At 41.3% G+C, this 15,794-nt stretch overlaps 1 protein-coding gene across 1 annotated transcript in view; it reads left to right on the top strand.

Annotated features, from left to right (window-relative positions):
- Nucleotides 1-14,309, top strand: part of ATP10A (ATPase phospholipid transporting 10A (putative)) — an 88,346-nt gene extending 74,037 nt beyond the window's left edge. The window contains exons 12-14 of the mRNA XM_073565306.1: nucleotides 7,951-8,263; nucleotides 10,296-10,372; nucleotides 13,920-14,309. Coding sequence (XP_073421407.1) covers nucleotides 7,951-8,263; nucleotides 10,296-10,372; nucleotides 13,920-14,102 — 573 coding nt within the window. The 3' untranslated portion in view covers nucleotides 14,103-14,309. The remainder of the gene's footprint in view (nucleotides 1-7,950; nucleotides 8,264-10,295; nucleotides 10,373-13,919) is intronic.
- Nucleotides 14,310-15,794: the final 1,485 nt, after the last annotated feature.

Below are 15,794 nucleotides of genomic sequence, written 5' to 3'. Positions count from 1 at the left end.
TATGGAGCAGCAAAGAGCTTCAAGAACCTATCTAGGAATACGTATTACCATACATATTTTAAACGATGTTACAGCTCAGCCTGATGCACGATATTTATAGGGTTTTCATCCAATTTCCTTATGTTTCCCAACAAATATTGCCCATGAAGTGGCATTAGTATTCAGAGTGTTATAAAATGTATTTATGCTATGCAGTAGTACATATTGCTTGTGGCATCACTCATTTCTAGTGTAATCATGCCCCACAGCAATGCAGTTGCATAAAGTTCCAAAAATCTAAATTGTGAGGTTCATACTAGTACTCATATACAGTGGGGCAAAAAAGTATTTAGTCAGTCAGCAATAGTGCAAGTTCCACCACTTAAAAAGATGAGAGGCGTCTGTAATTTACATCATAGGTAGACCTCAACTATGGGAGACAAACTGAGAAAAAAAAAATCCAGAAAATCACATTGTCTGTTTTTTTTTTCCTTTTATTTGCATATTATGGTGGAAAATAAGTATTTGGTCAGAAACAAAATTTCATCTCAATACTTTGTGATATATCCTTTGTTGGCAATGACAGAGGTCAAACGTTTTCTGTAAGTCTTCACAAGGTTGCCACACACTGTTGTTGGTATGTTGGCCCATTCCTCCATGCAGATCTCCTCTAGAGCAGTGATGTTTTTGGCTTTTCGCTTGGCAACACGGACTTTCAACTCCCTCCAAAGGTTTTCTATAGGGTTGAGATCTGGAGACTGGCTAGGCCACTCCAGGACCTTAAAATGCTTCTTACGAAGCCACTCCTTCGTTGCCCTGGCGGTGTGCTTTGGATCATTGTCATGTTGAAAGACCCAGCCACGTTTCATCATCAATGCCCTTGCTGATGGAAGGAGGTTTGCACTCAAAATCTCACGATACATGGCCCCATTCATTCTTTCATGTACCCGAATCAGTCGTCCTGGCCCCTTTGCAGAGAAACAGCCCCAAAGCATGATGTTTCCACCACCATGCTTTACAGTAGGTATGGTGTTTGATGGATGCAACTCAGTATTCTTTTTCCTCCAAACACGTCAAGTTGTGTTTCTACCAAACAGTTCCAGTTTGGTTTCATCAGACCATAGGACATTCTCCCAAAACTCCTCTGGATCATCCAAATGCTCTCTAGCAAACTTCAGACGGGCCCGGACATGTACAGGCTTAAGCAGTGGGACACGTCTGGCACTGCAGGATCTGAGTCCATGGTGGCGTAGTGTGTTACTTATGGTAGGCCTTGTTACATTGGTCCCAGCTCTCTGCAGTTCATTCACTAGGTCCCCCCGCATGGTTCTGGGATTTTTGCTCACCGTTCTTGTGATCATTCTGACCCCACGGGGTGGGATTTTGCGTGGAGCACCAGATCGAGGGAGATTATCAGTGGTCTTGTATGTCTTCCATTTTCTAATTATTGCTCCCACAGTTGATTTCTTCACTCCAAGCTGGTTGGCTATTGCAGATTCAGTCTTCCCAGCCTGGTGCAGGGCTACAATTTTGTTTCTGGTGTCCTTTGACAGCTCTTTGGTCTTCACCATAGTGGAGTTTGGAGTCAGACTGTTTGAGGGTGTGCACAGGTGTCTTTTTATACTGATAACAAGTTTAAACAGGTGCCATTACTACAGGTAATGAGTGGAGGAAAGAGGAGACTCTTAAAGAAGAAGTTACAGGTCTGTGAGAGCCAGAAATCTTGATTGCTTGTTTCTGACCAAATACTTATTTTCCACCATAATATGCAAATAAAATGAAAAAAAAACAGACAATGTGATTTTCTGGATTTTTTTTTCTCAGTTTGTCTCCCATAGTTGAGGTCTACCTATGATGTATATTACAGACGCCTCTCATCTTTTTAAGTGGTGGAACTTGCACTATTGCTGACTGACTAAATACTTTTTTGCCCCACTGTATACATCAATCAGCAATAATATTAAATGTCTGACAGATTCAGTGAAAAACATTGATTATTAAGTAGCCAAACAACCTGTTAAAGGGTCAGATATAAAATAATGTAGCAAGTGAACAGTCCGTGGTGTTGGAATCAAAAAACGATGTAATCACCTGAGCAAGTTTGACATGGATAAAATTACGACTAAGCATCCACCGGTCTTGTGGGGTGTTCCAAATGTGCAGTAGTCTGTATTTGCCAAAAGTAGACAAAGGAAAAATGACCGTTGAATCGGCAACAGAAACTTGGATTCTGTGAAGCTAGTCACAACCCACGGCTAGGCCATGAATCGGTGCAGTGAGACGTTCCGGGGTCAATACCAAAAGATCACGTAGTAAGCCAAGGGAAAATACGAAGTCGCAAGTCAGGTCACATGCCAGGGTCAGTATGCCAGAGAAATAGCGGATAAGCAAAAGGGGCAATAACAAATGGGTAGTCTGAACACAGTCCAAAGGTCAGCAGCCGAATATCAGATGCAAAGGGGCAATAATAAACAGGGTAGTCTGAACATGGTCCAAAGGTCAGCAACGGAATATCAGATGCAAAGGGGCAATAACAAACGGGTAGTCTGAACACGGGCCAAAGGTCAGCAGCAGCAGAAGATCAGAACTTACAACACAGGGTACAGGCGAACACACCAGAGAGAACAAGCTTTTGACTGGCAATGATCTGGCCCAGACAGCTCATCTAAATAGCAGGGCAATTACCAAGAACATGGTGCACCTGTGGAAATCTCTGCACCTTCCAGTCAGATAGGTCAACCGAGCTGTCAATCAACACCGACAGCTCAGCACGCCCCAGCATAGGATAGGATGACAGAGCTGTCCATCACAGAGTCCCAGACACTCTGGGCAGAGGAATCGTGACAGATTCACATGGATTGTGAAGGATAGCCACAGAAGACCCATCACAACACAAATTGTTGAAAAAGTTAATTGTTGCTATGATAGAAAGTGGTCAGAAAAAGCAGTCCTTTGTAGCTTGCTGTGTGTGTCCAGGAGCACTCTCAGTTGAAGGCTGTCAGCTCTAATAGGGCTTCCTTAGACACACCTTGCCACTCTATCTAAAGGGCCTGTTACACATAGCGATATCGCTAGCAATATCGCTGTAACGTCACTGGTTTTGTGACATAGCAGCGATATTGCTAGCGATATCGCTACATGTGATACTTACCTCCGACCGACTCCCCCGCTGATTATCGCTGATATCTCGAGAACGTCCTGTACCATTTTTCGTCGGGTGCTTTCTGTGGTGCCGATGAGCGACGCGTGGACGCGGGCGGGAGGACGTCAGGATCGCTGCGTCTGACAGGTAAGTAGCGACCCCCGACCGCTGCTATGTACCTGGTGAGATCTGCCTGTTTGGCAGCTCACTAGCGACCACTTAGCGATGCACCAGCGATCCATATCGTTGTCGGGATCGCTGGTGCATCGCTAAGTGTAACGGTACCCTAACAGATCCCAGGTAGTGCTGTGGCATTTACTCTTTAATCCCTGTATAGGAATCTGGGCTTTCACTGGGACCCCTGGGTGGGGTCCACAGAGTGACAACTGGCTGCTGGCAGAGGGGTGGTCAGAAAGCCATGTCAATACCAGGTGGTGAGGGACAAGAACAGAATTATCAAGCAGAGGGGGTTAGTCTAAGCATGAGCCTAGGTCAGAAACTAGAATCAAAGAGGCTGAACAAAAGATAAAAGGACTAAACAAGAACAAACATTTCACAACATTATGCTGGGAGTTTAAGTAGGGTGTGGAGCTGTCCCATTAGCCATAGCCGGGAAAAAATCACTCCATACTGCTGGATTGGGTGGCACTATACTAAGCCATACTAGCATCTCTGGCTGAACAGAGCCTGCGCCAACCTGAGCTTCTGGTACTGACATCACTTTGATCACCAGTACTGCCCACAGATTTAATCTGGTGACAGAAACTGCACCATTACAGTTCAATTAAAGTGCACATGCTGATCACTGTTGGCCACCAAAAATATTCACAAAAGATCCATTAACTTCCAAACTGGACCAAAAGAAGAATGAAAGAGAAGGTGGGCTGATGTCATGCATCACATTTTCTTTTACAGCATGTTAAGCATAAATTACCTGGGAAAGAGATGGCACCACAAGGTGTCTGGGAAGAACACAAACCGGTTGAGGGGTAAAGTACTGTGCCATGTTCTGCTGGTAAAGCTTAGATCTTAGAATTCACCTGCATTTAACTGAGACATGTATAACCTATCTAAACAATTTTGCAGACCATTCATGAATACTGCATTCCTAAAACACTCTGCAACAATAACTTGACGTCAGGGATGTGGAGTCAGCCAAACCTCTGACTACTCAATTTCCCTGACTTCTGACTCCACGACTCAACTAAAAGCCTAGGACCTTCGAGAAGGAACAGAAGACAATTAGAACATTTTCATAACTTTCACATTCTTATGAAAAATGAGGCAGGAAAGCACTGAAATATTAACAGCGGTGTACAATCACACAAGGAAAAGACAAAGAGACAGATTATGTGTGATAAAAAATAGTGTCACCCTAAATAACTAATACAATATATATTCAAAGGCTTCAGACACAGGCTTATTAAGAAAGATGGTAAGTTTAATTCTCAAATTGGAGCAACAAACAGCATTTTTGGTGCTTTTTAAATGTTTATAAAGTCATCACAAACGAATGCACAGAGGTATGCGTCCTGACCTAACCCTTACCCCTCCTCTCCCAAAAAGGTTAAATAATAACTTGGATCTAGCTTTGACTTGCAATCAAAAGATATATACAAACACCAGATCTAGTAAAAGTGCAAAACAAAAGCAAATTTGTAGAAGAAACAAATGTAGACTCTAGGCTATTGCACAAATACGCTATAACAATGGTGGAGCAAAGATAATCTAGAAATCTCAAACAACTCAGATCCAAGGAACGGGCTGTATGGCCCTCAGAAAAGAGATCTTTAGATTATATTTTCTTCACCGCCCTCGTAGCATTGCCTGCACTTTTCCAGTAGCCCATTTTTCTTTTATATGTATGTTTCTTGTATTACATTTTTATCAGGGCTGATGTTTGTATAAGTCTTTTCTTTCTGAGGATAGTAGTTTCCATCATCTGTAATTCTCAAAATTGTAAGAGTTCAGGAAGTTAAGCAGGCACCTCAACCCTGTTTTCTGGATTTTTGCTTTCATGGTGGTGGTATGCTCATTGAAAGTTTGAACAAGCAACATCGTTGCGCCGCTAGTCTGAACTGTGATCTCTTCAATGCAACAGGCACAGAGGCAGCTTTGAACCTGGAGCAAAGCGCATTGCCATTGAACTGGCCAGATCCAACATTCCTGCCAGCCTTGAAGCTCTGATTACAAGCTTTGTAGAACAGAGCTTACAAGCACTGCGCTTCTTGCCTTTGAGACTGTCCACTGCTAATAGATTGTAGCAGTGACCAGTAATCTAGACAGCAGGTAGTAAACAATAAAATTGAAAATCCCTCTGCCCTTTAGAATGGAGAGGATTTTTTATCTGAAGTGCAAGGTTGCATGTTTTTCAACCATTAATGATGCTGAAAATAATCTTTTAACTTGGTTTCTAAATTTCCAATTTCTCAGTCATATTGAACATCTGTAGAAAAAGCAATATTAACTCATGGAAAACCCATCTACAGCATTAACATTAAAACCACCATAGCCTAAAAATACACCTACCTAATATTGTCGGCCTGTTCATGCTGCTTCAACAACTGTGACTCATCAGGACATGGATTCCACAAGTCCTATGAACACGTATTAAAACATACGGCACCAACATGTTGGCGGCAGATTATTTTTTAAGGCGTAAAAACTCCACCTGTCGAAATTTTTCAGGTCCTTATGGTCCTGCATTTTGTTGTGCTTCCAACCCATCTTCTTGCAGAATTAACTGTTCATTGGCACCCCATAGTTTTTAAGATAATCAATCATTTTAATGTTACGGCTGATCTGTAGACAAGAAATCAATGTAAAAAGGAATCGTCTATCTGCTTCCATGAAAGTTTTGTGTTATGCGTAATATGTTATGCACGGGATATACCGTATTCAAAACAAATTTTCAGATCAATACAAGATAGCAAAAAAAACTTTAATCCAGCACCAACTGTTAAAGTTAATATATAAACATGTATATGGAAGTATAGAAAAAAAACTTCTCCATATAATTACATGGCCAATAAATGTCAAACCCAACAGGGCAATTAATTGTAATAGTCAATCACTTCACAATTGTGTGTCTTATGTAGTGTAATAAGTACCAGCAGCAAATTTCTATGAACCTCTGTTAACTAGCTACTCCATAGGGCTTTTTTATGGCTATTGAAGTCTGACATGATGGCCTACTGAGTTTTGCCACCAAAAAGACCACACAATTGTTTTAGAACCTCTTTTTGTCCTGTGTAATCCATAATCCCTTCATGGCATATGACGTATATTTATTTCCTATGTCGTGCCCCTGACTTTGATACAGGCTTACAACACAGAGCCTGGATCTTTCCCCGCACATGGTTGCTGATTTAATTAATCGTCTTGTACTTTTAACAGCCACGGGCGGAGCGGTGCTCTGCTTACGGCTGTTAACCAGTTAAATCCCCCTGTCAAATCACTGACTGCAGGATTTAACACATGACAGCCGGAAGCCCGTCATTCAATCCGCCCATCGGCGCACCTGTTATGTGATCGTGGGGCCCTGATAACGTTGATCGGTGTCGCTGATGAGCTGTCAGAACAGCCGTGAGTCTTCTGATGACCCACATGCCTGTGATTTCTGCTATACATAGCAGTGCTGAAGCCCTGCTATTAATAGCACAGGCGATCGGACGATCACAGCTTCAAGTCTCTTTAAGGAGACTACTTTAAAGTAAGAAGTACAAAAAAATTTTTAAAAAAACAACACAAGTTCATTCCCTTTTTGCCCCATTGAAAATAAGACAAAAAAAAATAACATCGATATTGCTGCTTTCAGAAATGTACAATCTGTCAAAATAAAAAAAAAATAAAATAAAAAAAAAAAAGGGTTGTCTACTACTTGGACAACCCCTTCTTGATCAAAATGTTTAGCCCCCATAAAATAATAAAGCCTATACTTTCCTCCTGTGCCAGTGCCGTTCCCCCGTTGTTTTCACTCGTTCTCCCCGGAGGTCTTGTGCGGTGTTGTGAAATGTGATGCCGAAGCCCAATCAGCGCTGGCGTCACTGTCCCCGCTTTCAGATGAATTGAAGAGGAAGTCCGGGAGGCAGCTGATTTCTCCCTTCCTCTTCATGTTAGATTTGTCTAAAGGCAAAGACAGAGATGTCAGCGCTGATTGGACGCTGTGGTCATGTGTCACAACACCACACAAGAGTCCCAGGGAGAATGAGTGCCAACACCTCTGAAACTGTGCCGGCACAGGAGGTGAGTAGAAGTTTTATTATTTTATCGGGCCCAAGCAAGGCGTCTGACAATAAGTTGTCCAAATAATGGACAACTGCTTTAATCCGATTGGTAAACTATGTAAGGAGAAAAAATAACCTGCCGGAATTAGAGTTTTTTGTCGTCGCAATATTGCAATAATGGATTATCAAAATATTGTATCTACCCAAAATTGTATCGGTGAAAACGTCAGCTCAGGATGCAAATAATAGGCCCTCTCCCAACCCGAAAAATGAAAATGTTACAGATCTAAAAAAAAAAAAACCCCAAAAAATATAGACATTTGGTATCTGCGTACTCGTGCTGACCTGGAAAATCTTATTGCCAAGTCAGTTTATAGTGAAGATGTTAATAAAAATCCAAAAAAATTAAATGGTACAATTCATCCCACAATAAACAAGCCCTCATATGGCAATATTGATGGACAAATAAAGTTATTATGCCTCTTGGAAAAAGGCAAGGAAAACCTAAAACGTGAAATGGCCACGGCATGAAGGGATTAAACAGCTGTAATTTTTTTCTCATTGTATCTGCACATTATTCACCAATACTTTCTTTTTTTGTAGGATGCCTGTGCTGCTTTGCTTGACCAGTGTTTGCACTATGTGGAGTCCAAGACTCCAAATAACTCGAAGGAACGATCTACTTGGAATGTTGACTTTGGTTTTTCATTACCTTCATCTGCAAAAAGCCCAAATCTTGGACTTGTTATCGATGGCAAAACACTAGCCTTTGCACTAGATTCATCCCAATCAGATAAATTTATTTCACTGGCTCGAAAATGCCGTTCTGTTCTCTGCTGTCGTTCTACTCCTCTCCAGAAGAGCATGGTAGTGAAGCTTGTTCGAGACAAGCTCAAAGCAATGACTTTAGCAATAGGTATGCTGTTGTATAACCTGACATACTCTGTAAATCCCAAAAACAACTTTGCAAAAATGGCTAACTTACTTTCCAACATTTATATCCCTAATCTTGTTGAATTAAAGTGAATGTGTAATTAGGAAATAACCTACGTTTTAATTCAGGTTTTTATCTTGAATTTATTTTTTTATGGTTTGCCTTGTATTTTCTGTTTGCCATATAGCTATCTATCTTAAAATATATATGTATAAAAAAAAATGACACTTTTCACACCAGTCACTTAGCTTAAAATTCAGGCTATGTGCCCACGTTGCGTTTAAATCCGGACACTGAAAACCGGACTCCTTCCCAGAAATCGCGCGGTTTTACTGCGATTATGTTCGCGATTTTCGCATGCGATATTCAAGCACTTTCCAAGCGATTTGAAGCATCGCTTGGAAAGTGATTGACAGGTTAGTCACACTTGTCAAACATAGTGTTTGCCAAGTGTGACCAGCTTTTTTACTATTGAGGCTGCCTATGCGGCATCAATAGTAAAAGATAGAATGTTAAAAATGATTAAAAAATTAAAACATCGGGGTGTATTTACCTTCCGACGTCCCGCGCTGCATTCCCAGGCCTCAGCGTTCCCAATAATGCCTTGCGAGACCTGTGATGACGTTGGTCTCTCGTTGCTATAGCGATCTCACGAGACCGCTAGAGTCACGCGAGACTACGTCATCACAGGACCTTGCCGCAGGCATTACTGGGACCGCTGAGGCCTGGGAATGCAGCGCGGGACACCGGAAGGTAAATACACCCCGATTTTTTTATTTTTTATTCTTTTTTTTACAGGGGTATGGTACCCAGGGCCTGGAGGACAGTCTCCTCTCCTCCACACCGTGGGTACCAACCGCACATGAGACTCTTAACTTTCGCATGGTGGGCATAGCCACATGCGGGAAGTAAGCGATTCTCATGCATTCCTATGGGTGCGGAATCGCAGCAATTCTTTGCGATTCCGCACAAAAGAATGAGCATGCTGCAATTTTTTCCGCGATGCGATTCCGCCACGGAAAAAAGCGCAGCATTAGCACAACATGTGCGGAATGCCATAGGAATGCATGGGGTGCGTTCTGTACAAGATTTTTAAACGTTTTCGCAGCGTTTTCGTGCCGAAAATCGCGGCAAAAACGCTTAAAAATGGCATCGTGGGCACACAGCCTCAGACTCCTACTCCAAAGTATAACAATAAATCAAATATTCCAGCTCACCAGAGAAAGCATCTTGACCATCAGAGCACGGAGCCACCGTGTCTGGGCGCTTGAACTGCAGAAATAAAAGAATTGTCCAGCTCTACGATGTGGTGAACCATTGATCATGATTAAGGGTGCGTTGTCACCAGAAACGCGTTGAGAACGCAAGCAATTACCTGTATTATGCTGGAATTTTAACCTCGTCTGTATCACATGAATTGGAGTGAATAAAAGAATAGTATATTTTGACCACATCGTAGAACTGGACAATTCTTTCATTTCTATTCCAAAGTATGCCTGGAATAGTTAATGAGTTAGAGCCAGTCTCTTGTCTATATCCAAGTAGCTGTAATGATCAGGAAATATGAGTCTAGTGTAAGGCTTAGTGCCCAGTGAAAATTGCAAGACCCCTGATTAATATTTTTTTTACATAGATCATTTGTAAAACATGAAAAACATTTTTTAAGGAAAACATTTTACATAAAAATATGATTTAAAGAAATGGAAATTGTCTGCTGACACATTCTCTTTAAGGCCACTTTCGCTACAAATTTGCTGGAACGCTACCCCTTTTATGGGGTTCAAGTTATTGTCAGCACTGTTGGTGGGATCGTTTTGACTGTTGGCATGTATAGCTATAAGATCATTTTTATAAAGTGAAATTTCATTGATGATCGGCCTTATTACTGGTCATAATTTAAGCAATGTATCTTTTTATAAGGATGTTTTATCATTCTTTGCATATTAATTTCTATTATATGTTCCCCCACTGCTGTACTGCTTTTTGTCATTCCTATTTTTGATCCTCTTCATAGGTGATGGAACGAATGATGTCAGTATGATCCAGGTAGCAGATGTTGGTGTTGGGATATCTGGTCAGGAGGGAATGCAGGCAAGTTCAGACTCATATTTTTGCTTAAAAATGTATTCTCGAGGTATTAAATTATTTTAATTAGCAAGTTTGAAATGGAAAAACAAAGTCAATTGGCTGTTATTCTCCTGCAGTGAGGGCTTTTATCTTTTATAGTGTACAGCTAGTTTCCTAGGAGATCAGCCACTAGTTCCTGCCCAGATGCCGGCTGAGAGTGTGCGATAGGAGTTAACTCCTCTCCTAGAATGTATCTACCAGCCACCTCTCTTGAGCACATTGATTTATATACATCAGTTATCTTTTCATCTCCCTCACCTCAACTTCTAACAATCTGCTGTTATAATCTTAAAAAAAAATCACTAGCCTGTAGCATCAGCTTCTCCCAGAGCAGTTCTCCCTGTCCCAAGCTGTGTGCTTGTTCATTTGTCATGTCATTTCTGTTTAAATATGATAGCAGTGTACCCTCCAAAACAAACCACTGGTGGCTGAATGTCTTACAGCAGAACTTGTGCTGAACCTTTTAAAGGGAATCTGTCACCCATTTTTTGTGATATGATGTAGAGACATCATTCATAGAGAAGAAAGCGGATAGGCACGATCCGTCCCGTGCAAAAAATATCCTTTATGGTGGCATCATATCACCAACAGCAGGCAGATAAAACGATGGAGCAAATACAGGTCGATGACCTGTTGAAGCGCAACGTAAGCGTGAAACGATCGTCGTTTGTATTTGCTCCATTGTTTTATCTGGCTGCTGTTGGTAATATGATGCCACAATAAAGGATATTGCCTATCCGCTTTCTTCTCTATGGATACACAAAATTTTTTCCTTGGAAGTGGCACCCGTATTCCCTGATGTGTGTGCAGCTTCATTAACCCGAGGTCATACAGCTGTGCCTTTTGTCCTGCTTTTATTTCTTCTATGGTAAGAGATATCATTCAATTTAGTGTCACTTAAGCATTATAGCAGTACTTTTGATACCCCTGACTCCCCACCTTTGATGCATAAATATTGTTTTTAGCTCTCCTGCGTTGTATGTAAATCTTCGCTGTCTGGCCCCTATGGGCTGGGCTTATTCTCCCCCCCCTGTCCTCGGCTTGCTGTACGTATTGTGATCTGAATATCACAGATCCCATAGAGTTGCCGCACATGTGCATTGAAATGTCCTCCCACACAGTTTGCGTTGCCTAACTGTGGGCAAAGCAAAAAATCATTGCGCATGCGCCGGCATACGCCATTATGTTCTATGGCCCGGAAGTGTCGAAATGCTTTGCTGAGTTTTCACTGCTTGTCCGAGATAAGGGCGCAGTCAGACAGCTGTATAACATGGACGACTCGCATCACAGTGCACAGACTGACCGGCAGCTCTCCTGACCTGACTGTAACAGCTGCGTAGAAATACATGGTGTCACACTCAGGTCAGCAGAGCCGTCGGCCAGTCCGAGCATTGCGATGCAATTGTTGTCCTGTGTTATAAGGTTGCCTGACTGCACCCTAAGTGTAACAGTTTGTTTACATTTGCCTATACATAAGCTGGCCTGTTCTCATCCAGGAGAGTGGGGCGATTTTTTTCTGACTTGTCATCCGTATGCAATCCGTGTTTTTTACTCAGCAAATGGTGCTGTATAAGACTAATTGCGGCTGTTACCTTCCTTACAGAATTGTAATGCATCAGTAAAAATCGGGTGTCGTCCGTATGGCATGCCATTTTTTTTTTCTTCACACCCACCAGATTTCGAAACTAAATCTCAGCATACTGTGATTTTTTTTTTTTTTTTCTCATGCCAAATACACCTGAGAAAAAATACTGATCGGCACTGCCTCACTGAATAACATTGGTACTAGCGCTATCTGATTTTTTTTTTTTAATCAGATTTTGCTCTTCCAGTTTATACGCACGTGTGAACGAACACTTATTGCTGTTGTCCTCTGACAAGAGAAGATAGTGCATAGAAAGTGTCTGAATTTTGTGGGAGACAGATGGCACAGTACTGGATTACTGAGTAGAGCTTCTTGGTGCCCACACGCATTCTTACTTCAGAGAGTAGAAAATAATGAAGTAAAGTTTCATAAAGGTGTAAAAAGCTATTTAAAGCTTAGTTTATAGATAGGAGTTCCACTTCTCCAGTTTTTGTCTATGCCTGGACTTTGTAAGGTATGAGCGCTATTTGTATAGAATTAGTAATGGATGGAGTTAAAAAGTAAAACAAATTTGATTAGGTTGTAAATGATCGTCTAACTATTTGGACAACCAATTACATTACAACCTTATTTTTCTTTAGGCTTTATGTATCATTTATTACTAATTCTGTGCAAATTTCCCACATGTTCTCTGTTGGTTATGGTCATTGTCATAATAATAAAAAAAAAAATTGAAATTGTGGTACTTTAAAAAATGGTTACTTTATCTTTTCTGTGAGCCTAAAAATAATTCTCGTTGAAAATATTTTATGGTACTGATCCTTTGTGTTTTTACACTTCAGTCACACACATATACAGTGCAACTGGAGCTGGAAATGAACAAATGGTCCAACTTGTCTACAAGGCAATTCTGTTTAGTGATTTGCCCTGTTGCAAATTGAAGATAATGTTAAAGCGTAACCGTTGTTTTAATTTTTATTCGATAAATCAATATTACACATGAAAATAATGTTTTATTAGATGAATGATGTTCTTTCAACTCCTGGACTGATCTTTTACTCTCAATTCACGTGTAGAATTCGTATTCCATGAAAACAGATTTTCTCATTACTGAGACAGGAGATGTCAGTTGGTACTTGTAGGGCTCTATGGAGAGGGGAGGAGCTAAAGGAAGGCAGACATTATGTTGAAAGCTCCCTGAAAGGACAGTTCTAATTCTCCATAGAACTTAATGAGCAATGACTGTCATCTCCGGTCTTAGTAATGGTAAAATCTGTATTCAGTGAAGATAGATTATGCCTGTGAATTGAGAATGAATGACCAGTCCAGGAGGATAAAAAAGCAGAGTTCTCGAATAATGTATATTGCAAAGTTTCTTATATTTGCATGCACTTTTGATTTATGGAGCAAGAATTAATTGTTTTTTCCTTTAAAATCCTATCAATTTTCCCGCTAAAGCCGCATTATATAGACTAGAGATGAGTGGGCATTTTTCTTATTCTTTAAAGTGGATAAAACATGATTGACCCTTCGTGGTTGCAGTCATTGAATATGCAACAAATTGAATTAACCTCCCAATGCACTTCATTATACTCAATAAGGGAAATTGATTTTGCTTTGCACTCCATTACGCTTGCAAGAGCAAATGCTAAACCCAGCAAATCAAACAGAATTCTGGTTGTGAAAATTGCTGTAATGTGTAGAATACACACATCTAATTACACAGCGCAAAGTGAACATCTGTGTTTCTGTTACACATATAGAATATTGTTGCAGGATTGCTTTACTTGCTTCAGTCTAGCACAGTGTGTCCTTTATCGTGGGATTGTAGCTTAAGTTTTAAATTTACAAACTCAATTATGAGCATAATTTAAGCTGTGATTTTGCTTTATTTTTTGCTTGTTTCTTCCTACCTTCTCGCTGCAGGCTGTGATGGCCAGTGACTTTGCTGTGCCAAGGTTCCGATACTTGGAGAAACTGCTGCTTGTTCATGGTCGATGGTGTTATTCTCGACTTGCAAATATGGTTTTATATTTCTTTTACAAAAATGCTGTAAGTAAATATGTAAATCTGATTATATTACTGCTGCTGTTGATGCATAAGTTTTGATTAAGCCACATTTAGTATTTGGTCAGTATTTACCGCCATATAGATCTCACATAATACCGCCATATAGATCTTACATAATACTGTCATATAATTCTCACATAATACTGCCATACAGATCACACATAATTTAATCCGTATCACACATCGGCGGATTAGATGCACAGCTCAGCAGACAGTATCACATAGGAGTGGATTAGATACACGGCTCAGCATACAGTAACACACAGGATGGAATTAGATACACAGCTCAGCAGTCAGTATCACACAGGATGGGATTAGATACTCGGCTCTGCAAACAGTATCACCCAGATCACAGCAGGGAGCATCGCAATGCTAGGTGTGGGGTCGGCAGGCGACTGCTGTCTCCTAAGCCCAAGGCATATTTGCAGAGTGTAAAGCCCCCGTTACACACTGCGATATCGCTAGCAATATCGCTGTAAAGTCACCGATTTTGTGACGTTACAGCGATATTGCTAGCGATATCGCTGCATGTGATACTTGCCTCCGACCGGCTCCCCCGCTGATTATCGCTGGTCGCGCGATAAGCTGCTGGATCATTCCTCGTCGGCCACTTCCTGCGGCGCTTCCTGCTGTGACGACGAGCGACGCGTGGAGCCGGGCGGAAGGACGCAGGAACGCCGCATCTGACAGGTAAGTAGTGACCCCCGTCCCCTGCGATGTTGCTGGTGAGATCTGCCTGTGTGGCAGCTCACTAGCGACCACCTAGCGATGTACCAGCGATCCTGACTGCGTCATATCGCTAGTCGGGATCGCTGGTGCATCGCTAGGTGTAACGGTACCCTAAGTGTCTCTTAGGCCTGGGGTCACACTGGCGAGGAATACGGACGAGTGAGAGGCGCTAAAAGCACGCATTAGACACGGACCAATGATTCTCTATGGGGTCCCTCGCACCAGCCGTATATTTCTCATCCGTATTCTACGCTCCGTGCCAATCGCAGCATGCTGCGATTGTCAGCGTACTACGGCCGTAGTACGCCAATGCAAGTCTATGGGTGCGCAAAAAATACGGATTACACACGGACCACACATGTGACTTGCGAGAAATACGCACCCGGTGTCTTTTAGCAAAGCCGGCAATTCAGTGCGCTATACAGTAAACTCACACTGACAGGTTTAATAAAGAAATGAAAGAATAGATATAGACACATAGAATATATATATATATATATATATATATATATATATATATATATATATATATATATATCTATATATATATATATATATGCATTCTATGTGTCTATATCTATTCTTTGGTTTGTGTTATAAACCCTGTCATAGGGCTCCATTATATGTCCATTTTGCAAGCCTGCGAGAAAATCTCGCCATACGGGTGCTTACATGCGCAAAATACGCGACCACACCTTGATTATGGATGACATACAGAGCACTGTTTAGGGGCCATTCATCCGTATTACGCATGTAAAATACTGACCGTATTTTGCGTTGGTTAGTGTGACCCCGGCCTTACACTCCTGCAAAGCAAAATGGCAGCGCCCAGTGGCTGCAAAAATAATTAATAATAAAAAATATTAAAGTTAAAAAATGTTATTTTGTATTAAAAATAATTTTGTGTGTATAAATAATGATTTTTAATTAAAAAAAAAATTGCGGAACCCTCCCTTTAACCCCTTCACTACCAAGGGTGGTTTGCACGTTAACTCCCGGGCC

This window comes from Dendrobates tinctorius, unplaced genomic scaffold, assembly GCF_039654945.1.
Source record: "Dendrobates tinctorius isolate UK_male_01 unplaced genomic scaffold, ASM3965494v1 ptg000646l, whole genome shotgun sequence".
In the NCBI taxonomy this organism is placed as follows: Eukaryota; Metazoa; Chordata; class Amphibia; order Anura; family Dendrobatidae; genus Dendrobates; species Dendrobates tinctorius.
The sequence above is the reverse complement of the archived record's forward strand: the minus strand, read 5'-3'. Positions and strand labels throughout refer to the sequence as shown.